This window comes from Sphaeramia orbicularis, chromosome 10 (genome assembly GCF_902148855.1).
Source record: "Sphaeramia orbicularis chromosome 10, fSphaOr1.1, whole genome shotgun sequence".
NCBI classification, from domain to species: Eukaryota; Metazoa; Chordata; class Actinopteri; order Kurtiformes; family Apogonidae; genus Sphaeramia; species Sphaeramia orbicularis.
Window position 1 is genome coordinate 36,974,751 of NC_043966.1, and position 24,783 is coordinate 36,999,533.

A 24,783-nucleotide genomic window follows, 5' to 3' on the forward strand; every position below is an offset into this window, starting at 1 on the left:
TTTCGAGGAAAATTCCCAGGACTTCTTTTTATTAAGAGAATTTCAGAACATAAGAGAGGGACCAGACACCTGCATTTGTCAGAGGTTTCCAAATTCAATCATTTTAAAAAAACCATAGTGTTTAGAAAAGCCGACATGACAGCGTGGATGGATAGGAGCTGTTTTGTACACGCAGGGTCGTCTAGGAGACAGGTCGGAGGCATCGCTGTTCCAGGAATGTTTCACATGTTCATCTTCCTCTTTCTTATGGACAACACGCTTCAACACGCTTTTTAAATTTTTTAAAACACAATTTCAATGAAAAAAAAAAAAAAAAAAAAAAAAAAAAAAACATGACAGAAGCAAAGGGAACTCACTGCACATTTAGAGTCTAAAAGAAGAAATCACCCACATTAACATGGCTGAACCGTTAATAAAACATGGATAAAGGCTGAACTGTAGGGGGAGGAGGGTCTAAATCTGTGGAGGATGAAGGGGAGGGTTAGATCAGGGGATGGGGAGGGGAGAAAAACACAGGAATACACAACTCACAACATAGCCAATCCGGCAGGGACGCACTTTCTACACCAAACAAGCCTTCAACGATCATGAAATGCCATTTAAAAAAGATTTTAGTGTTTTCATCTTGCTTGCAGACACTTGATATGACCACTGCAAATCTGCAAGGCGCTCCATAATCAGCTTTGCTTTTTGTGCTAAAAATCTGTACGGATACTTATAAAATCATTGATAAAAATATTCCTCTGTTAACAATACGCCTTGGAGGGAAACCATGTGAGAGACTTGGGGGGGCTGGCTGGCTGGCTGGGGGATTTGAAGGGGGGAGGGACTGTAGAGGAGGAGAAAGCTTGGGCAGTGGTGCTACTCGGACTTGGCCTCCTCCTTGGCCTCCTCGGGAGCCGCCTCCACCTGTGGGCGCAAAACAGACGGGAAAAAGTCACAAACTGCGACTTTCTGTTTTCACCTGCTTTCGTGGCGAATGCGGACTTCTTCCGACTCACCTCGTTGGTCTTGGCCTCTCCGTTCTCAGAGTGGTTCTCCTCGTTGGCCTCTGCCTCGGCGTTCTCCTTTGCCTTCTTGGTCTTCTTGTCCTCCTTCTTATCGTTCACAGCCTTCTCTTTCTGTAACAGAGACAGGATATGCTGTTATCAGACAAAACGTACATAGAAAAAACACAAACTCCTATGTGTTCCTGTTCAGAAGTGCAGCTCTTACCTTTGCTGCCTTCTTGACCTTTGGTTCCGGCTTGGGTGGGGCCGGTTTCTGTGGACAGAGATGAGATCGGATTAAGAAACAGTGACACTTAAACACAACACGACTTTACGCGCCATTTTACAGCCTCTCTTGTAATTCTAACAGCACTAGGGGACATATTCCTACAATGTGCTTTTAAAAGGACAAGAAGAATTTACATGTAAAAAAAGGGAAATTTATACAATTTCAACTTCTGAAATACTAACCTGATGAAACTGAGAGCCTGTTTTAAACCACTGATCTGTATTTGGCTAATATTTGTTTCACATACATCTCTAAACTAAGTTATAAGTATGTAATAAGTTTTTATGTCTACTTTGTGTTGTTTTTGATAAAACATAAAGTACTATTATAATTTTCATATCTGATTATTGATCTAAAATGGTAGAAATGACCTGTTTTGCATTTTATGCTGTTAGAAATCAAATTTATATATTTTAAAGTAGAAAAACTTTATTTTTTTCTTGATTTTGTGTCTCTTAAAGTCACATGTCACTTTCTTTAACAAATTATGTGAGTGTGACTGCTTTAAAGCACTTGTCCATGTCCGTTAACTTCATCTCTTAATCTAAATAGGCATGTGCATCCTGTTTCTTACCGCTGATAACCGAGCTGATCTCCTCTGGGGCTAAAACACAAAAAAAACAGAGTTAACGCCAGGTTTTTATTTTGATCATAGAAACACACATTTGAGAACAATATAAAAACACCGATAAAGCTCTCACATGGCCTAAATAATGATTAAAAAGTATATTTTGATGGTATGTGAGAGGTGTTCAGTGGCACGCCTCCTCTTACCTCCTCCTTTTCGCCTCCTTCACCTCCATGCTGCTGCAAAACACAAAAAAAGCAGAGTGAGACCAAGAAAACACTAAATACCAGTTTATCAGTTCACCAGGTGTTTATATTAAGAAGAAGCCGATGTTAAATGCCTCTACTGCACATAGAGAATTATTACAGAGCTGCTGAGAACACTTTTTAGTTTTGTGCAAAAATTCATTTTTATTTGTCATATATGTGGTTTTAAGGGACTGCAGCCCAGAAATGCAGGGTGATGTGCAGACTGGAGGCTGAAGGTATGAGGGCTCAGCCATGTGGGCCTCTGGAGCCATATTTTAGGGGCCCGGGCCCTGCTGTTCCCTTTCACTCCCCCATGTCTTTCTCTCATTCAATGCATGAGGCTCGGATTTGAAAGCTGGCGCGGGAGTCTCTGAGAAGGGGGGAGGGACCTGCGAGGACTCACGGGCTCCACCAAGCGGCGGAGCCACGCCATCGCAGCCATTTGGGACTATGAACAAAGAGAGAAAATATATAATTTTATCCAAACGTGACGGCCAATGTTTGTTTTCGCGGTCAAAATGCAAAGTAGAAGCACTAAAGCATTTTCTGGTGCCACTTTCGGCCGGTTTGGAGGTCGAATGGCGATAAGTGAAGCGTTTGTTCTCGGTAGGTCGGCGACGAAGGTGGACAAGAGCTGCAAAGCATGGCTGCTGCTTGTGCTTTAACTGCATGGAGACCGAAAGAGACTTCTGACTCCCCAAAGGACAGCGGCTCCTACACTCAAACGGCTTTTAAAGGCCGTGTCCCAGCAGGAAAATATTCATTCTAACACACAAAAAATGGACATTATATCTAGAAAATAGGCAAAAATTACCAGCGATAAATAACGGACATTCACTGCGTTATAATTAAGTAATGTCTCAGAGGGATGTCTTCACAATCGTTTGCACTGCATTAATAGCTGATATCCCCCTCAAATAATTTTTATTATTTTGAGAATACGTACCTTTCTCTTGGGCATGTTGATCTCTTGGAGGTTTTCTTACAAATACAACTAAAAACTGGTTTTCTTAGTGGGTTCAGTGCATGTGAAGACGAGTGTCTCCCTTATGCTCGGCAGTGTAGTAAACACACTGGAACAGAGAGGAGAGTGGTTGAATGGGGGGAGGGGTGCGGCTAAAGGCATGATTGATAGGCCCTCAGCCAATCAGGTGACGCCATTCGGGGCTGCAGAACACTTGGAATTTTGGAGCCGGTGATGTTCTGGGGTCTGTGCGAATGGCTTCTTGCAGGGCGAGATGGGAGGAAGCCTGCAACAATTAAAGGATTGCATTCGAGGACATGTTGCCCATATGCCAAGTGTGTTCGGTCCCAGTGCGGGGCCGTGGGGCTCACCTGAATGCACCATTTTACAGGCCCCGGTGTCAGGCAACATGCGCCTGAGAGGAGCCACGCATCCCCGCAGGCTCGAGTAAAGACAAGGGATCACATCTGCAGCGGCCGGCAAGGGGGGAATTCACCACAAATTCACATCATGTTGGAGTCCAATATGGCGCCCACTCCCCTCCGACACATTTTTTTGTTTGTCAGTCGGCTTTCCTAAATTCGTTTCAGGGAAAAGCCTTGCGTCGTCTGCCCCAGACGCCTGCAGGGGGCCCACAGAGCCCGTGGAATGAATGAGGCTGCTCCGGCCGTTGCTTCCACAGGCTGTGCTGTTACACAAAAGCGCGCACAAGTGTTGAAAATCACAGTAGAATGTAGGTTTTTATTGAGCCACCGTGAGAAAAAAACAAAAAACAGAATATAGGCTCGAATACAGCACACGGGGATATGTGCACATGTGGTAAACAACAACAACAACAACAGTAGTCTGTGGCTGCAGACAAAGGGTCGGTGGTGGAATATTCAGACAATATAACCCCGTTGTGCTGCCATCACCGTGGGTCTACCGCCTCTCGGTGCGTGCGTGTACGTGTCTCGGAGTGTGTGCTCGACACAGGGGAGAGAGGGCTAGAAGGGGCGGGGAGGCGGATTAGAGGCGGAGGAGGAATGCAAAACTCCATCCAGGGCTGAGAACAGGAGCATTTGCGCAGATAGCCTGCGCTGCCTACCACAGACAGACAGCATTCCAGCCGGAGAAGTTTGTTGTTGTTGTTTTTCCACGTCTCGCCGCCCATCCAGCGCGTCTGCAAAGTGTCTTCAAAGGAGCAGGGCGACCACCGCTGCACACCCGGACCCAGCATCAGGCATCAGGGATTTAACATGGTGATCAAAGTGTACATAGCAACGTCCTCCGGATCCACTTCGGTAAGGGGTACAGGAGTAATACTGCTTATACACTCTGCAAGGTTTTAGGTGTAAGACTGATGTAAGCACGGGGTTCAGTGTGTGTGTGTGTGTGTGTGTGTGTGTGTTTCTGCAGCCGAGGGACGAGGGCATCTGAACTTTTACTGAACTCACTAAGTGATGGCCATGGTTGTCATCATTGTCATCTTTTCAGTGCAGAGTGGTCTGACTCATCACCAAGTATGCAACTCTGTCCTCCTCTAGACTTTGGACACAGATAGAGCTTCCATCACTCTGTCTTTTTCTAAAACACAAAACTTTTGTACGGAGGAAGTGTGGAGCACCTTTGTGTCTCAGCTGTGGTTTGTCACTGTTTCCTGGGGTGACAGTTTTGTGCAACTGACACCAGACTGAAGAACAGGAACAACACTGAGCTGTTCAGATCAATACATGAGCTTAAAGTTCTCTCTGCTGTGTCACCTGACGCCAGGACACACCACTTCACTCATAGTTTATGTTATAGTTTAATAGAAGAGGATGAGAGGATCCGGACTGGAAAGTTTAATCTTGACTGTTGCTTATGCTTCCATGAAGTCCTTTGCCAGTTTCTTCCAGAGTAGAGAGGAATGAAGGTGATGCAATTCTCCAGGGCCCCTTTTTAGAAATGCAGCTGCAGCCTCGGAACACATGGGCTCTGGTAAAAACTTGTTGGAGGTTTAGATCAACATGGAGCATTCTGCATAGAAGAGCACGGAACTTAAATTACCCAATAAAATAGCTGTAGTATCCACTTAGTGCTCCTCGTGGTGTTGGGTCATAGTAAAATGTCAGTGTGGTCGTGGAAACTGATAGAAAAGCAGCCTCAGTGCTTTCTATTTTGTTATCATCACTTGTGTCAAGGTTTTTTTCCACATTTTAACAGGAAGTGATCGAGTACAGCAGCTCTTTGCAGTCTGACAGAGCAGACTGTTACCATAAATGATACTCATAGAGGCAGTTCACACAAAGGGAATATTCCTTTCACGTAAGAGTTGTTAAGAGTTTAGAGTCAACCGATGCCATGGCCATACTGAGCCTGTCTGGGAAAATGCATTACCTCTCATTGATTTGTCTTCAGGAGACAGCGAGTGCATGTGTTTGTGATATCAACGCATACTTCCTGGGAAGGGCTATGTTCACTCACTGTGTGATGGTTTATACTCACATTGCTATGTCTATTTTGCATCCTAGTTTAGTGTTGGCAGACGGCACAGCAGCGGCCTAAAGACTTTATATCTTCAACCACAGTACATTTGGATTGATTTATATGTTGAATGCCACTTTGCAAAAGATGTATTTTGTAATGCATCTGTGCAATGCAGACATCTTTATGTAATATGGCCTGATCACAATCAAGGGTAACAGAAAGGGTGCACATATAGATACAAAACAGTAATGCTCTATCAAAAAATCAGACAGGCCATTTTATTTGTCTGATATTTCTATTCTAAAGTCCAAAATATTTCTGTATTATGGTGTCTGCTAAAACTTTCGCAGGCTTGTACCCCTGTCAAATCAGAAATTATTGGATGTACAGACACTACAGCCTGATAGCCTCCATATTTAATGCCTACAATGATATACAAATGTTTCAGCACTCAGGATAATCATGCATTGTTTATTGCATAGATGTCGTGTCCAAAGCATGCGTGCTGAAAAATTCCATATATTGACAGAAACAATAAAATTAGACCCACATATTTTGATATGGTGTACGGACACTACAAGATTTGAATGGAAATCTGGCTTACCACATGGTCGCATCTCTGTTAGATGTTTAACTAGGTCTTCCTGGTACAGGAGGAAATACACATTTGTGAACAAGCTATAACAATATGTCTATAATGCATATACGCCATATTATTGATGGAAGTATATTGAATTTTGGTGAACAACGCGCCATTGAAAACATGCGGTTCGACGTAAACATCCGTTTGCCACATTGTTACCAAATTTTCTGCAGCCAGGGAGCATACCAAAATCTGTCTAGTTGTGCATATTTAGTCATAATAATACTTAAATAACAGGTTCCCATTCTATTATTACAATTGAAGGGCTGTAAAAGAAGGGTTTTCAGAACAAAATGGTTGATTGTCTTATTACTGAAAATAAGAATTGATAATCAAACAGCTGTTCAACAAAAATGATCAATAAATGAAAAGCAATGTGATGTGTGTTTTTTTTAATAAAAAAGACACAGGAGTTGAGTAGTAATTATTTACTGCGTTACAAAACATTATGTACAATAATTTTGCTCTCTTATAATAATAAAATTGTGCACGTTTTCACGCTCATTGGGTCGCCATTTTATCTTTTTTTTATCCGATTTTCTTCAAATTTGGAGGACTGCAAGATCTAGTAATAAGATGGCCAAAGAAACATTTTGGGAATGGTTTTGGGGGTATCTTTTTGCAATAGTGATTAATAACTGATGCAAATATACTTGTACACCTTGATTGTGATCAGGCCAAATACTATGTGTTTGAGGTCAGGACGTTCATAAACAACAGAATGATACTGTGGTCAAAACTCATAGCTTTCACCAAGCTTTCAGTTGGGTTGCATCAAGTGACTGCATTGCACTGTCCAGCAGTGTATGCAGCTACATTAATCACTGCAATTTAGCTGAGCATGTAAATAGAACACTGGCCAAAGCAGGGACACTAGTAGAACCTCAAAGACAGATCCAGTGAGGAAATGACTGCCGGCCCATGAGAGAGACACTGCAGGTATCACATTCACATCACTTGACAAGCAGCAGCACTCAGCAGTATTTAAGACAAAAAGTTCTTCGCCGTCACAGATAGGCCTATTGTGTGCATTGATTTTCATGTGGAAGTCAAGTGGTATCATCTGGAGCTGAAAAGTGAAGCCAATACGGTAGTGTCTAAACCTTAAGTTTAGACTGGATTCAAGTATGAGTCAATCCTCTTCAACCTCCAGTGTAAAAATGGCCCATTTTAATAGCAGAAGTAAGTTCATTTCCATACAACTCAACCTTTTCAATTATTTTAAAATACTAAGACTTAAAGTTATGTAATGCTAGAGCTGTTGCTAAATCAGCTTTTTTATTGAATAAAGCATTTTTTGACAGGGTACTCAACAGTAGCTGAAAAGTTACACTATTAGGACTTTCAGATGATTCTAACTTGAAGTTTAAGGCCCTGTCCATATGAAGATGGTTTTGGTCATATCCGCAAAACTTTTGTATCGGATAGGCCTTTCATCCACACAAAACCAGCGTTTTCAGTCACTGAAACTGCAACTTTTTGAAACAGGTCCAAGAGTGGATAAATTTGAAAACGCTGGTTTCGCATCTTCATCTGTACGACCAAACTGCAACTTTTCTAAAACGATGACGTCATAGCCCCACCTCTCTAACCTTTCACCCCGGAACCAAGATGCTATTTCATAACAACAAAAACAATGATGGACTACAGAGTAGTGTCCGTGCTACCATAGCTATTGAGCTTATTGGAAATATGGAATCTGAATCTTCAGCTACTCTTTCATTACAATGAGCAACAAACAACCAAAGCTAACAATATTCACTACATGCTCTTGGATGTACCATGGAGAGGGGCAACCAGGAGGAAATATTGGATCAGACCCGGTAGAACCAAGCAAGCTTTATGTGCATGCTCCATGTCTTCTTCTCCGTTTTTTGTGAGAGCATTACAACACCACATACAGGCCTGGCACTTGTACTACATAGTTTTCAGTGGTTTTCAGTAGTTTTGTGTGGACACAGATATTTCCTGAAACGAGACTGTGTTTAAAGAGCACATTTTTGAAAACAACAAAAAAAGATCAGATAGGAAAAGATGTGGTTTGGTGTGGACATAGTCTAATATTACTTCATGACTAGTCTTGCATATCCACACTTATCTCCATGCTTCATTAGCTCTGTGTCAGTGCTGTGCGTAGGTCTGGTACCCTCAGCCATCATTCTGGAACAGGGTGAGCGTCAGTTCCTGCAGCAGTGCATTTGCAAAACCATGTCAGGTGACAAGTTTTGGTGTAACGTGCAAATGAGGAAGTGCCTTATAGTATTAAAATGACAAAATCTGCACAAAAGAAAACAATGCATGAAAAGAAGTGTGTCTTAGTCAAAACCTGCCATTTTCAGGGTATAGTTTGAGCTTGGGGGTTGTTCTTTCACACACAGACAGAGGAAGGAAGACAAATGATAAAATCGTGACACCACTTCCTCTTCTAACTGAAATACTCACCCTTATTCCAGCTGAGTAATTCCAGCAACTTTACACACACTACTTTATTGTGATACTTGGACTGTTACTAATTTACCTTCTTTAACTGATACTAGCATTCATTCTTATTGGATTATATGGTCTTCCAGTTAGCGTGCTAATTAGTCCATTGCTAATAAGGCCAGCACTAATTAGTATATTATGCAAAGGTGATGGTATTATTATCACACACAACTTTATCTGTTAACATCTATCAAGAAACTCTTCAGTCTTCACAGTGCCTCAGGGGTAAGCACCATCACCTCACAGCTAGAAAACTCTAGGTCTTGTGTGAGGTTTACTCAATTTTTTGACTGTATGAGAAACAGTTAACCTATGTTAGTATATTTCTCCCATTGACAATGAGACTGGTTTAGATCTTGAGTTAGTCTGCAGGTGCTTTCAGTTGCAACCTACTGCTCTGAGTGTGATAGTATGGGTCAAACATAGACGATCAGATTTAACTTCAGGGACAATAAAGTGAACGACAAAACAAAAATTCAGTCTCCTTTATCATAACAATTAGTGAGTGTGGTTGGTGTTGTAACAAGTTAGCATTAGCTTGGTGAGTTTAGCTGCTCATTCTTCTCTAACTCCACCAACCTGCCCAAATATGGGCACTCACTTTTCCAAAAAAAAAAAAATAAGATGGCAATGCCAAAATTAACTAGAAGCACTCGGAGAGCGCAGACCTCCGCCAAGGCTGATCAGTGCCCCCCCCCCCCCCCCATGGGCCCCCCCACCCCCGATCACCACCAAAATTTAATCATTTCTTCCTTATCCCATTTCCAACAAACCCTGAAAATTTCATCAAAATCTGTCCATAACTTTTTGAGTTATGTTGCACACTAACGGACAGACAAACAAACAGACAGACAAACAAACCCTGGCAAAAACATAACCTCCTTGGCGGAGGTAATAATGGGTTAGATTTCTATAGCGCTTCTCAAGGTACCCAAAGCACTTCACATTATTGATCTATAATTCAATCATTCTCATATTCACACTCTGGTGGTGGTAAACTACATCTGTAACCACAGCTGCCCTGGGGCAGGCTGACGGAAGGGTGGTTGCCATTCCGTGCCACCGAACATTCATACACATTCATACACCAGTTGGGGTGACACTGGAGGCAAAGTGTCTTGCTCAAGGACACAACAGCACATGACTAGGACAGAGCACCAACCCTTTGGTTATTGGATGACCCGCTCTACCTCCTGAGCCACAGCCACCCACTTCAGAGTGACAGTTCGCAAACCAATGTCACAGAGGTTCACTTTCTATGTAGAGTCAGTGGTAGAGACTGATATGAGGGCAACAGGAAGTCATATGAAAGAAAAAAGAAAAGAAACATGAGGATATTTTGAAGTTATAGGAGATAAAACCTGTCATTTCCATATCATGACAGGTGTAACTGATATTCAAAAGGTCTGTAAGTCAGTGATAGTGAAAGGCACGGTTCAGTTTCCCTTTTGCAGCAGATTAAAACCAGTGTGTTTTCATTGGCTCTGTCACCAAACCTGCAGGAACTGAACAAGGTAAAATGAACACTGGGACAGTTGTTTCAGTCTAAGATAATAATGATTGACTAATTGTTACATCTATGATGGTTGGAGGCCTTAGTGTGAAGAAAACAATGACTAAATGTGTAAGTTTGTACGGAGATGAAATCAACAGTGTAAGCCTCACAAAGGTGTAGGATCTGCTTCCAGCCACAGTCAGTGTGTGATTCCTGCTGAAGTATCCCTGAGTAAAGCGCTGATTGGCAGCTTAGTTGTGCACTGACCTCCTGACCTCCTGTAGCGAGCAGCCCCTGGTGGAGGGCGCCTGATATTCCTGCAAAGTGCATAACAGCTGACATCATTATATTTCCACTGCTCTAGTAATGAGAAGCAAAGTGTTTGAGTCACCTGAAGAAATGGTGTTGGTGACTGGCTGTGAATTCTCCAGAGAGACGTCTAGTGTTACAGTCATGGCTGTTTGTAAAGATTACCTCATACTACGAAGTCAAGAACATTTTATGTAAAACTGTGCTGAGGCTTAAACAGACACATTAAAGGAACAATAAATTCTGTGATATTTCTCTCCATATTTTATCCTCTAGAGAGTAGTGCCACTTTTTTTTTAGGTTACATGCAGTCCAAAGAATCATTTGAATAGCAAAGATTTTCCTTTTAATAAGACATATGTAAATACATGCACCTGTGTAAGCAAAACCTCAAAGCCAATGTAAAGCTGTCAGTTGAAACAGGTGAAACAATGGCTGGCAGGTCAACACACATTTACTGCTTCATTTTCATTTTTGTGCAGCAGCCATAATGGTGCATATCTTCCTTATTGCCACAATAAATGCACAAAGAACCTGCAACAGTGTGTTGGTGTGCATGTGGTTTATCTGTGTTTGTCAAAGTCTTGTGCTTCTCTGCCTCAGAATATCACATTTACAGCTCTTCTTCCACTCTGCCCCTGGCATTAGAGTCTATAGGTCAGGATTTAGTTGGATGGTGGTGACGTTTGGTGTGTGTAACAGGTCAGATCTGGCCTGAAGCTGGCCTGAGCAGCAGCATGAGGTTCTTTTGTAACACTGTTGTAATGCTGACTGAGCTCAGGGCTGGGTGGAGGCTACTGTTTCTGCCTGAATTCCAGTAAGTGCCTGTTTTCAGCTGAATTCAGACTGGATCTAATCAAGTCTGGACCTTTATTGCTTATAAACACAAAGGGCTGGCATTCATTCATGTTTCCGTTTGTCCAGAGAGTGTGTTTTCCTGTCATTAAATACAAAACAGTAAGTCTAAGAACACTAAGACCTGAGTCTACTATTGTTTTTTTTATTTTATTTTCAGATTATACATGTTTCTTTTCATGTAAGAATAAAAGTGATTTGACCCCAAAGCGTGAGTCAACAGCTGATTGAGTCACTATGTGCTGTATTGATTGCAGAGTGTGCTGTAGATACAGTGCATCAGATCAATGTGTGCCATTGTCTGTCAGATGTTAATGTCTGATGTCTGACCTTTTCAAGCACTGATCAGGTCTGGATCTCATCCCCCTGCCATCCCATCTCTCACATGATGATGCTGATGTGGAATGTAAACCAAACAGCATATGGTGCAGATTCTTTTTCCACTGTTTGATACAGGGCCAAAATAATACTGTGTACAATAGAAACGTTCTACTGCAGCAGCTTTTGTTTTGTGATACTGGTTCAATTCTCAAAAGGGCTGTTGATTTGGAATCGCACTAAAAGTTTATATGTAAAGATTTCGTGCAGAATCGTCCACAACTGACAGTGTTGATCACCTTTTAATCTTTCTCCACACATTTTTTATTAAGATTTTACATATGATTGGGCATTCTTTATACTACCTTTTTCATAAAAATTGGATTTAACAAAAACAGTGTATCTCTGTGCTCACAGTATCACAAAGTATTGCAATATATTGAATTGTAATCCTTATATTGTATCTTGTGTTATTGCTTTAAATGGCAGTATGGCCTGTAAAAAAAAATGAAAGAAACCAGGTGTTTATTTGTGGCTTTAAACTTTTTTTATGGTCAATGACAAACAACTGAGGTAAAGCACCAGTGGTAATGGGAAAATCATTCTTTCAGCATCAGAATATGCAGGAGTAAAATTAAGAAACAAAACACTTAAGTATTTTGTGATTCATTTGACAGTGTAAACAAAGAAAACCTTTTTTCTGACACCATGATTATCATAGCTAGTGATGTTATAGAAAAATGTTATCACAATTTAATACACAGTTACTGTATATCACAATAATGACCATTATCATTTCATATCTGGGTAACAGTATATATTGCAGTAATGTAAAAGAGCAATTAAACCACATTGTACCTCAGTACATCTGATTATACTCTTCATGTATTTGTTTCATCCATTCAAACAGTTCCTGTAGAGAATGACCTTGTTCTATGTCACGTTCACTTTCCATGTTTATTTGCGTTGCCATAATGCAAATGGCCTTCCTGTAGTTGTCATGAAGAAGAACATAATGCATCCAAATTTAATTCACTGATAAAGACAAATGAGTATCATATAAAATGTAACATTGTCACATTACACAGCCCTGCACAATGCAGTGATGTAAATACTGAAACTAACCATGTTTTGTTGCCATAATGTTCATTTGACTATGACGGTTGACTATAGTGACTGAATAAAATGTGTTTTTGTGCAAACGAGCACATTGAATTAGCAAATGTACCTGTATATATCCATATCCATATCACCTGGAACACATTCATATTAAAGTTCTTCTGTAGGGGTGGGTGTGTGGGTGTGGGTGTGTGTGTGTGTGTGTGTGTGTGTGGGCTGTCTTGGAAATGTGATTACACAGAAACAGATTGCCAGGTCACTGCTGATAATTGCTATCACTGTGCAAACAGCACATTTGTTTCAAGCAATGTTTGCATGAATGCAGCCAAATTGGGACCAAAATGAGACGAAACATGATTTTATGCGCTTCTGCCTCAGTGGTATCTTTTCTGGTATCACATTCATTCATTCAAATAAGGCTAAGGATTAAAATCATACATCCGTACCACACCCAGACCGCGGTCTGACCTCGTTTCAACTGTATGAAAATGACCTGCAGCTCCAGTCGAAACAGCAGCGGGTGGTGCACAGAGCTGAGGGGGCAGAGTTGGGAGTTGTCACTGTGTAATTAAGAGTTAGGGACAGATGGCACGTGGCCAGTTTCCCCTACAAATTAATTTTGCTTGGCAACAGTACAATGCAGGCTTGTTGAGGGAATGGTCAGATTGTACCAAAGGGAAGGAGAAAAGGGGAGAGAGCTGTTCAGATTCATGTGTCTAACACATTTTTTAGCTATTTGGAGTAAAGTTAGTCTTTTGTCTTTAGTGTGTGAAAAGACAAAACAAAAAAGACAGAGTGAACAGAAGGCTGTGCAGATTCACACAGACGACTGCCAGTGAATGTGTTTAGAAAGACGCAGTGTGTGAGTCCAAGTCGATGGTGTTCCACTCGGTTGCTCTTCGTCTCACACTACTTTCCAGAGCAGGTGGACGGACAGAGCTGCTTTGAGGACTTTGGCCTAGGGAGTGTGACCGCCATTAAATGATTCAAACTGTACAACGGCCGCTCTGCCAGCAGCATCCCTCATTTCCATACCTCGATGTCACCCAGGCAGACGGCTGTTAAATAATCTACCTGTCTGGACTGCACGCCATAAAACTGGGAGGAGCCCTTCTCAGCTCCTCATTATAGATTGTGTTTTTCACCATGAAGCTGGCTCTGTCTGATTTTTAGGTGTGTGAATATATGTGTGAGTGTCGCTGAGGCTGAATGTGTGTGTCTCCTCACAGCAGGCCTTATTTGGCTTGTGTTTGACCAGTTACCTCCTCTCAAGTCCCAGAGGAGCTCTTGTTTCCGTCTGGCCTTGTAGGGCCATCCTAATCCTGCACATACGCCCACCCAGACCTCATTGGACCAGATGCTCATGATCACACACACATATATCCATATAGACAGAGGCAGAAGCAGGAACAGACGAGCGCTCACATCCATCTGTCCATACCAGAGCTTCTTGTCTTGTGTTACTGGGAAAGGCTTTTTCTTTGTGATGCCAAAATACCACACCTGACAGAATCCAACATCACATTCAACAGAGCTTCATGACTGTAGTTTTGCTGAATTTTAGAGCTGCAACAACGATTCAACAACCAACTGTCAACTATTAACCCATTAAGACCCAAATATCCACTGGTGACCAAAACTATTTATTCATGTCAAATGTTTAATACCTGTTGATCCACCTATCCTATCGATACATGCAAATAATTGGTGTAAAATACAGTTTGTCATCTTTTCATGGTCATCAGATATGACCCATTTGGACGTTCAGGGGCTCCGTAGTGAATGTGGAAACACCAGCATCTTCTACAACATTAATTCACCAGTAAAACCCATGGAGTTGGATCAATGACAGTGGATGGACACATTTGTTTTATGTTCAGTTAATGATATATTTTACAAAAAAACTCACTTTTTCTTCATTTTTGTCTGTTTCTGATGTAATAACCATCAACTTTAACCTGAGTTTTAATTAACATTTACATGATCAGGGACAAATGGTGATAAATCGCTGAAGAAAGGTTCAATACAGAGAAAAAAATCATTTGGGAACTGCCACAAAAGTAGCACTGGGTCTTTATGGGTTAAATAAAAGAGTGATAGGGCTTTTTGCAAACTATCAGAACTGGTAGAAGTTGGCTGCACCAGTAGCTCATGGGTAATATCAGGCTCTCGCTGACTTTGAGACAATATAATAAAAAAGAATACATCTTGCACTTAGAATTGCTTGGATTTTGGACAGGTAATGTCATAATCCAGATATATTTGATTTATTGATTCAGGTGTTATTGCTTTGACCTAAATGCTCAGTTCAACAGTTGCATAATTTCTAGTAGTCGATAATAGTACATCATTCTTTTTTAGGGTGAATTAATCAGATATAAGCTTTTTCCCTCTGGTAGTTTCTCATAACTGCAGAGGTTGTCTCTGATCTTAATCCCATATGAATCTGCCTTGTCTTTTATGTGTAAAGTAAAAGTCAATCACAATTGACCAACCCTCTTTCAGCAGACGCAGAGGTCCTGCAGTAATATTAGTCCTGTATGAACTGACAGCTCTGTGATTTGGTTGGATTTGCAGCATTTTTTTGTTCGTTCTACACATTTATTAGTTTATTACCCGGTCAAGGATTATGGAGGTTGCATTGGTTATTATTGTAAATTAAAATTTTAAAACTGGCTTAGGTGCAAATTCAGGATGCTCATGTGACAATGTAGCTTGGACATTTGCAAAAATCCCTCAGAAGAGGAATATCAGATGGACATTGGTTGACAAACCAGCAATTTTAACTTTATCCACATCTTGAAGTGCAAAGATTTAGATGTTAATCTGCTTCTGTTACTATTTATTACTGTAACGTCTTTTAATGTTGTTATTTACTCATAATTGTTTGCTTGATTTATGTTTTTGTGTTTTCAATTCATTGTAAAACCTTATGCAATGACAACAAAAGGCTAGATTATATTCTGTCTTAAAGTGGTGAACCCACTCTTGATTTTAGTACCTTTAAATTAAATTGCATTAAACATAGATGCAGGGGGTTCATCTCCAAATCACCACAGGGTATACCACTCCCATGTGACTAGGGCTTTAGTTTGAGTCATGTCTTAAGTAAAAAAAAAAAAAAAGTCTAAATTTTCCGATTCCTGCTTGTTAAATGTGAATATTGTCTGGTTTTTTTTTTTACAGCTCTATGACCGTAAAGTGATTATTTTTGGCTTGTGGAGTCAAACAAAGACATCTGAGTGCATCACCATAGGCTTTGATAAACACTTTCCACCATTTTGTGACATTTTACAGACCAAACATCTGGCTGTGACACATTAAATCTGAGATGTTTGTGAGATAAAGGTGCCTTTTAAAAAGAAATTGCAGGACATGAGAATTTTACTTTGGCAAAAATAGTCTTACTTTATTGTGCATTTTTTTGATGTGCTTCCATTTTGAGCCAGTGATGATGATGTGAAACCATGACGGGAGTCCAGTCTCTGGTGTATTCGTCCGTATCTGCAGTTTTTCATGCAGATAAAACTTCCAAGCATCTATTCCTGCTCAGCCTTGCCTGAGTTGACTGTGTTGAATGCTGTTTTATCACTTCATTCACATGTCAGCATTGTGGTAACTTAGTGACAGAGCGCCCAGTGAATTCTCACAGCAGTGAAGAAGTGTCCTTACTTATTTTTTATTTTTCAACAGACTGATGACAGTATGGTGAGCTCAAGGCCTTATGCTTCCTCATGTCTGACTGATAACTTCCCCTCTGTCACCCTCCTCCTCTTCTCTCATCTCCCTCCATGTACAGATTAAAAAGCAGCAGCAGGATGTGATGGGCTTCCTGACGGCCAATAAGATCGAGTTCGAGGAGTGTGATATTGCCGCCAATGAGGCCAACAGGAAATGGATGAGAGAGAACATTCCGGAGGAGTCCAGGCCGACAACGGGGAATCCTCTGCCCCCACAGATATTTAATGAAAGCAAATATTGCGGGGTGAGAGACATATGCACACAGATGCTCTGAGTATTTGGCTCATGATAGTTCCTGCTCTTACTACACTCATAGCCCACATTCAGGACTGGGCTAACACTAAAGTCACATCTTCACAACTCACAATTTAATTTAACTTTGTAGATAAATTAATACTTATGGATCTACTACACTACCAGTCAAAAGTTTGGACTCACCTTCTCATTTAAATGGCATGAGATGGACCACAGATGGCCAGCCAGTGCTCAGCATCACTGGGAACTCCTTCAAGACTGTTGGAAAACATTTCAGGTGACTACCTCATGAAGCTCATCAAGAGAATGCCAAGAATGTGCAAAGCAGTAATAAAAGTAAAATGTGGCTATTTTGAAGAATCTAAAATATAAAACATGCTTTGAGTTACATCACTTTTTTAAACTACATAATCCCATATGTGTTCATTCATAGTTTTGAAGCCTTCAGTGAGAAACTACAATGTAAATAGTCATGAAAATAAAGACAAATAGGACCAATGGCCCTGTAGCTTACCGGCCAAATTAAAAGCTTTGGGAAATGTATCCAGATGCCATTTATTATCACCCAGTTCTGTGTATTTATTATATTACAGAAATAGCCCATGTTTTGGTCATATTCCAATCAGATCTGTAAAAGATTCAAATTCCAACTTGACATCATTGATACTGATTTATTGGATCAATTCACTTCCTATCTCTTACAATGGGAAAATTTTTCAAAGTCGCACCAAATTCAGAATCAGATCCAGATCGAAATAATTTCAATACCTTGTGCTGACATCATCACAAAGAAGCTGTATACCAAGTTTGAAGTCAATCAGAACCGTAGTTGCGGAGAAGAAGACGATTGAAATTTTTTCCCCATAAGAGCCCATGTTAAATTTTCCGTAAGTTCCCGGATCCAGAAGAAGATCCTGATCAGCATGTGGCCATTATATTTTGGTCATCTCCCCATCAGGGGTGTACTGCAGAAATTTCCACTTGATATCATTTATATTTACTGAGTTATTGCATCGATCCACTTCCTATCTCTTATAATGGGGAAATTTTTCAAAGTCGCACCAAATTCATAATCAGATCCGGATCCAAATAATTTCACTAACTTTTGTTGACATCATCATAAAGAAGCTGTATACCAAATTTGAAGTCAATCGGAATTGTAGTTTCAGAGAAGAAGACGATTGAAAGTTTTGGAACGGATGACAGACGACGACTAACACCGCATAACGACAATAGCTTACGGCCTCACAGCTGGTAAGCTAAATAAAATCCAGGTGAGACAAAATTTTTGACTGGTAGTGTATGTGAGGAATAAAATATTAAAACAAATCAAGTTTTATTTATATAGTGCCAAATCATAACAAACGTTATCTCATGACCCTTTACATTTAGAGCTGGTCTGAACCAGACTCTTAAACCAATTCACAGACACCAACAAAATCCTCCAGGAGTAAACACATGATGACAGTGGAAGGAAAAACTTCCTTTTAACAGGCAGAAACATGGAGCAGACCCTAACTCTGGAGGATGGAAATCTGACATGACCAGTTGGGTTAAAGAGAGAGGGTAAAGGAAGAGAGAGAGAGATTGGGGGAGGGGGGGAGACACATGGATGCACAGCAAACTAAAGTGTAACTGAGAACCACTGGTGCGTGCCAAAGTTTTTGCACGTACATGGACAGACAGACAGATGGATGACCAACTGATGACAATACCCTGTGGCCAGTGTGGCCAAGGGTAAAAACTTCAACTGGTATTACTAGTAGAAGTACAAATGCCCATAGCTGTTAACTGCTAATTGTTAATACTACTACTCCAAATACTAACAGTGGGTATTCTACTACTGCAGTTGTTAATAACCAACAATAAAAACTTCTACCATCCATGTAACTATATAACAAACACTATCACAACTATATGGATAAATGAATAATGATGATGAAGGCAGGAGAGAAGCAGGACCACAGTAGCAGGTCAGAGATGATCCAGGGAAAACCAGAGAGGACATAAAGCACAGAGACTCTGGGGAAAAAGTCAAGACAGTCACAAAAATGTCCCTTCACAATAACAAAACTGCAAATAATCACTGTCCAACTCCCATCTCTGAGCTCTTTGAAGTGATTTAGCCTCTTTTAGCTTATAGTTTGGATCTTAAGCCAACACTTTAAGGCTCATTTATGCTCAACGTTGACTATATGTATACGAATGGAGCGTTTCATTACATGTGTATTTCTGTCCGTCTTCTGGGAGCTTATAGATGCGATCCCAAATGGAAGAACCAGTGCAGTACCAGTGGGAAGGCTAGTGGGGGCAGTGTTGAGATTTGAAGACAATCATTTCCAGAAATGGTGGAACTTTTCAAAAAGTAACTGTGTGAGTTGGTGAAAAACTATCGACATATTTTCAACAAATATTCTTAATATCAGCATTAGTAAAACCTCTGTCTCTTGCCATGTTTGTAATTATTGACTTTCTTCTTCTTCTCTCAAAATACTCCAGTATGGCCAGTATGTTAGTTCAGAGCAGCGCCCTCTGGTGGATTGGCCAACAAATGTTCATTCCAATGCAATGGACGCATGGAAGTATAACAGCAGTGACACTTGACGCTTCAAATCACATACCTATTTACATAAGTGAGCATAAATGGGCCTATACTCTTTTCAATACACATACCTACTACTACTCATCGTTATTAGGATTACTAGGCAGCTGTTTTACGGAGACGTTCTGATAAACTAACCCCAGCGCATAATTTATTTTGGCTGGCAGTGTTTGTGATTCTGAGTATTTTTCTCTTAAACAGGTCTTACACTGGATGAAATCTGCACCGCATTTGTTGTCATTAAGGTTTTCTCTGTCAAACCACAGTATAAATCTCCTGAGCCTGTGTGCATAGAACTAATGTTATTATAATTTAACACATTTATCCTCAGAAACAGGCATATTGCTCAGTTGGATAGCAGTGCCACTAATGCGTAGAGTGTCAAATACATGCCATTCCCAGAATTTATGCCCATGTAGCGTAAACAGATGTCTTAGCATATTGTCAGTGTTCCAGCCTTACTTGAAAGTATCATTTTAGAGATGTTACAACCAACACTGTCATCTTTATTTGTGAAATGAAGCCACAATCTGAACCATACAAAGTCCCATCAGCTACATATATGGTGTTTGTCTTTTTGGAATAGAATTGTACAAGTGAAGAAAGTTGCAGTTTGTGGAAAAGATATTAAAGTCTAGTTTTGTGTTAAATGGTTCAATGGACTGCATCTGTGATATGATGTGATGTCACCGATGCCAAAACCATTTTAATGATGTTTGAGAATGAGGTGAAAAAGCACCAAACAAAATGAAAATCACCACAAGTCAGATTATTTTCAAGTTACAGAAGCATCAACAACTGTGAACTGATTGGAGAGAGGAAAGTTTCGACTGTGTCCCTTCCATGACTTTAGGGGATGTAATCTATCTATTCATGTCTTTTCAGTCTCATACTTCAATAGTTTTGCCACAAACAGTGAAATTCTTGATTTGTTAAACCATCTTAAAACAAACATCAATTATGTAAATTACAGCAAAATTAAAATGGGATAAAAAAAAATTACGGTTTGGCTACCCAAACAACATTTTTGCAGCAGTTATAGTGCAACATAAATTGTTATTACATCTTTAGTGTGACTGAAGCTACAAGCAAGAAAACCGTAGAGGTGGCTGAAACTAATAGCTTTAATTTATATTTTCTGCAATAAAACATGATTTCAGTTGAGAATATAGTTTATTACTCTTCAGATCTGTGGTCGATTTATCCAGATGGAGCTGACTTTGAGATCTTCCTTCAGCTTGGCTCAGTGTCCACTTTAGAACATGATGACACATATATTTACTGATGCAGTGATGATTCTGAAATGACCAATCAGTGATTGCATGATTTTACGCCACATTTAGTGTTGCTTGGGCGTGCTTGGAACCTTAGCGGAGGTCATACTAAAAATAGTATCTGATGGTCAATGCTGTGGAAATGCCAAAAAAGCTGAGCAGAGTCGAGGTGAGTCAAGCTGATACTATCAGTGAAAAAGCAACATAAGGTCCCGTGGGGCCCAACCAGAGGGGGCCGGACCTCTGTGTTTCCTTCAGTACATCAGGACTTCTTGTTCTAGCTTTCCTTTAGTGTAGAGACATGAGTTTGAGGTCTTTGTTCCATCTAAATCAGTGGTTCTCAAACTTTTTACAGTGGAGTACCCCCTGAAATATACTTTTTTAGCCAAGTACCCTTAACACTCGCTTCAACATTTTTGACTGAAAAACATTAGGCAAAATTTGTTCCTGTACCAAAGATGTTTATGTTTTCAAAACTTTGTAAACAAACAACATATATTTAACTGTAATGTATTAAAAAAACAAATAAATAAATAATAATAATAATAATAACTTTATTTGTATAGCACCTTTAAAAACAAAGTTTACAAAGTGCTTTGACAGAGGGCACAACAGCAGGATACACGAAGCAAGTAAAAACACTAAAACATTTACCATTTACTTTATATATATATAAAGTAAATGTCTGTCCAAAAAACTAAAATGTACCCTCTTTCATTGAATAGAAAAATAAATTGGTCATTAATTGATAAATTAATCTTTCATCAACAAAAAATAAGTACTTTTTAATAATATAAAATAGAAATGTTCTTAAAATGTTACCAAAGCTTAAACAAGATGATTGACACACACAAAAAAAAAAGAGCTATTATATGAATGTATTTATTGTGTTTTGTATTTCAGCATTCATTCTCATGATTTATTTTGTGTTTGGTACATGATGACTTATTTTATGTATTTTTCCCCCAAAAAATTTCAAGTTCCCCGTGGAATTCTTCCAAGTACCCCTGGGGGTACACAAACTCCCCTTTGGGAACCCCTGATCTAAATGTCTGGGAAAAAAATGCCAATTTCAATAGAGGGAAGTGATACACTCAGAGAAATGGGAATTATTCATCAAATGGAACCAGGTCTCAGTTCCCATTACTAGCACCAGATTGCAAAGTTGGCATTTAGGTGGTCAGCGTAGTGGAGAATTTTCCTCTTGTGTACATCTGCGTCTTGAATATTTACATTTCTTCTTTTTGCAGTTTTTACCACTAAAAATAGGCAACATACATATGTTTGCTTACATGAGTTCTTATTGTAATCTGTTGTACTGTTGTTGACCTTAGTTATCTCTGTTTCTAAGATAACAGAAGCTAGTCTTGTATAATGTAGCTGTTGTAGAGGAGCAGAGGAGTGGAAATAAAGAACTCAAGTGAGTGTTAGGATTAACACAGGAAAATAGGAGAGTCCTTTACTTAGAAAAAAAAATGTATGGGCTGTCATCATGGATGCAGGCAACTGAGTTATTAGCAAAGACTGGCTCCCAGAACAAAACATGTAACAGCACATTCCCAAAATAATATATTATTCTACTATATAAAATGATATATGATATTTTAACACAAAAACACATACTTTCTAAACCATTGCATTTGCATCATCACCATCACAACAACGAAGACTGATCTCACCCTACTTGGGCAGAACAGTATCACATAGAAAAGATGATCCCTCAGCGAACAGAGCACCTCATTTCACACATGACAGATGTAGCAATGTAACAGACATAACAAGACGAAACAGACCAGACAGGCAGACTTGACAGTGGAGAGAAGGAGGCGTGTGTTTTAATGAGATGTCCAGAACTGGGAGAGTTAATTCTGACATTAGAAGTTCAGTTAGCAAAGCACTAAAATAGCAAGTAGATACTTTTACTGCCTTCAGAGCTTGTATTTATGTACTGTTATTTATGTGTAGAAGTTGAATCAGTACTTTTAGCTGAGTATTTTGCACACACAAATATCTGCAGTTGAGTAGAGAATGCAAGTACTTCAGGATACAGCCCCATAGGAATAGGGCTGTGTTGAAATTTGGATATATTCCTGCCATCTTGGCTACCTCCCATTCTAAATACTCTCCCACTGTGTACCCTGTCCATCTGTCTGGGGTGAGGCCATGCAAATGTACAGCTATTAGAGCCACGGCCTTTAGCCTGAGTGCACTGAAGCATCCTGCAGAGCTGCTAATGGACGGCTGGAAGGAAAAGCTGCACATCTAGGATTGGCTGTATTGAATGTCACAGACAAAGAGAACTGCAATCCCCCAGATACGAGCAGCTGTAGCGTTTTTATCTGTTTGTGCGTCCCCTGGTATGTGTGAGGGGGAGTGAGGTGGGAAAACAAAGGAATGACAAGGAATGTGAGAACAACGGACTATAGACAGTTAGACAGGAAATAGGTGAATGCATAACCTTGTTTACTCTCTGGGGTTTTTTTTGTTTGTTTTTTTTAACAGTGCCCCTCCCCCCCATATCAGATTGACGACTGAGGCCTATCCTTGGACAAATAACACAACGTCTCACAAAGACTTCTCCGTGTGACGTTCTTGTCTCAGATTTGGGGCCCTCGGGCACTGATCTGAAATGTGTTTCACATTATCATTCCTCAGGTTGTAGTTCAGATTTACTTAGGCTGATGCTCCGGTTCATCTGAGCTTAAAAGCAGATAAAAAAGTTCCTTCTGTGTCCTCCTCTTTTTCAGAACTATGAGGCCTTCTTCGATGCCAGAGAGGACAACGCTGTGTATGCATTTCTGGGTCTGACTGCTCCCCCAGGCTCAAAGGTTGGCTTATGAACACAACACACACCCACTCCACTTCTACAAATGAAGTTTCCCAGTGTTTGTTAATTCACACAGGACACACACATACAGAATTACATAACACATCTTTTCATGATATTCTGACTCCAAAGCAGGCCAAAGCGTCTCCTTTCCCTTCCCACACCTGCACACTGGCGCCTCCTCTCTGCCATAACAGGAAGTGCTAGGAGGTGTGCCAGTTACCATAGAAACAGAGGGGGGTTTCCTATGTGCTGTGGCAGGGGATATATAAACCAATATCCTCCATTTTAATATAACACACTGTCCCTCTTCTTCATCCTCCTCCTCCTCCTCTTCTCCTCCCCTTCTGTCTCTTCTTCTTCTTCTCTCCAGGAGGCCGAGGCTCTAGCGAAAAAAGCCCAGCAGTAGCAGCAGCTTTACTACAGTTTCTACCTGACACCCGGACCTAGTCCTGGACCCAGACTCAGACCTAGAGTTGATCCAGAAAAAAACAAACAAACAAAAAAAAGCAAAATTTCACTTAGCTTCTCAGTATGTCTATGTGTTTTTTTTATTATTCTGTGTTCAGCTGTGCCTTGTCAGCTGTAGTGAAGGGAGGTAGTAAAGCAGAGCATCATGGGTAACAAAGAATCCGCTCTGCCTCTTCCCATTAACCTCAGCCTGCTAAACCTTTTGGCCTAATATGTCAAATCAACATACGCACCAATGTGAATGAACTACAAGATGTTCCGTGCAGCTTCCTGTTTGAAAGTGCATTGTCACCCAACAACACACGCACTCATAAAAAACAAAACATCCATGTTAACATCAGATCACATTACCATTTCTATAAATTGTACGGTTCAATAAAAGCATTGTTAAATTAATCTGTTGAGCTCTGGAAACATTTCACAAATATTTATTCTGTTATTGTTATGTACTCCAACCCTCCCAGTCACGTCACCACCAAAAGTGTAGCACCTTCTGTAGATGTTTTATTATCCTCCTATTTGAATGTTTTATTTACTTTATATATGGTCTTAATTCTGCTTGAACGGCAGAACTTTTATAACAGCTGATATATATTATGAATTGATAATAATGCCAAAATTTACTCACCTGATAAACATAGAGGCATGTGAAAAGGAGTTGTTTTTTTTTTTTTTTAAATTGGATAACTGTTGTGCTCTGTTTCATATTGTGTTGGTAATTCCTGTTTTACACAAATTGATAATTTCCCTTTTTAAAAAATATGACAGTAAGACTGCAAATAGAACTGTAAAACCGACTTAGTTCTCCAAAACAAGTCCGTTGTGTCTTGTGCTGATGTTCATGTTCAATAAATGATTGTAACTTTACAGAGAATGGCTGTTCT

At 40.1% G+C, this 24,783-nt stretch overlaps 2 protein-coding genes across 3 annotated transcripts; one reads left to right on the forward strand and one right to left on the reverse strand.

Moving 5' to 3' along the window:
- Positions 1 to 3,197, reverse strand: LOC115426626 (non-histone chromosomal protein HMG-14A-like). Of its 2 annotated transcripts, none has more exons than XM_030144741.1 (6): positions 3,041 to 3,197; positions 2,053 to 2,085; positions 1,853 to 1,882; positions 1,216 to 1,263; positions 1,002 to 1,121; positions 1 to 909 (listed from the first exon to the last, which is right to left on the reverse strand). In XM_030144741.1, the coding sequence occupies exons 1-6, from the start codon at positions 3,053 to 3,055 to the stop codon at positions 862 to 864; spliced, it is 294 nt and encodes a 97-aa protein (XP_030000601.1). In that variant the 5' UTR covers positions 3,056 to 3,197; the 3' UTR covers positions 1 to 861. The 2 variants fall into 2 exon arrangements, with proteins under 2 accessions (XP_030000601.1, XP_030000602.1); XM_030144742.1 differs by having other exon boundaries at positions 2,053 to 2,082; positions 3,041 to 3,183.
- Positions 3,198 to 4,064: 867 nt separating this feature from the next.
- sh3bgrl (SH3 domain binding glutamate-rich protein like) lies at positions 4,065 to 24,659 on the forward strand. Its single transcript, XM_030144740.1, has 4 exons — positions 4,065 to 4,341; positions 16,529 to 16,714; positions 23,349 to 23,429; positions 23,802 to 24,659. Exons 1-4 carry the CDS (start codon positions 4,297 to 4,299, stop codon positions 23,835 to 23,837), a joined length of 348 nt encoding a protein of 115 aa, XP_030000600.1. The 5' UTR covers positions 4,065 to 4,296; the 3' UTR covers positions 23,838 to 24,659.
- Positions 24,660 to 24,783: the final 124 nt, after the last annotated feature.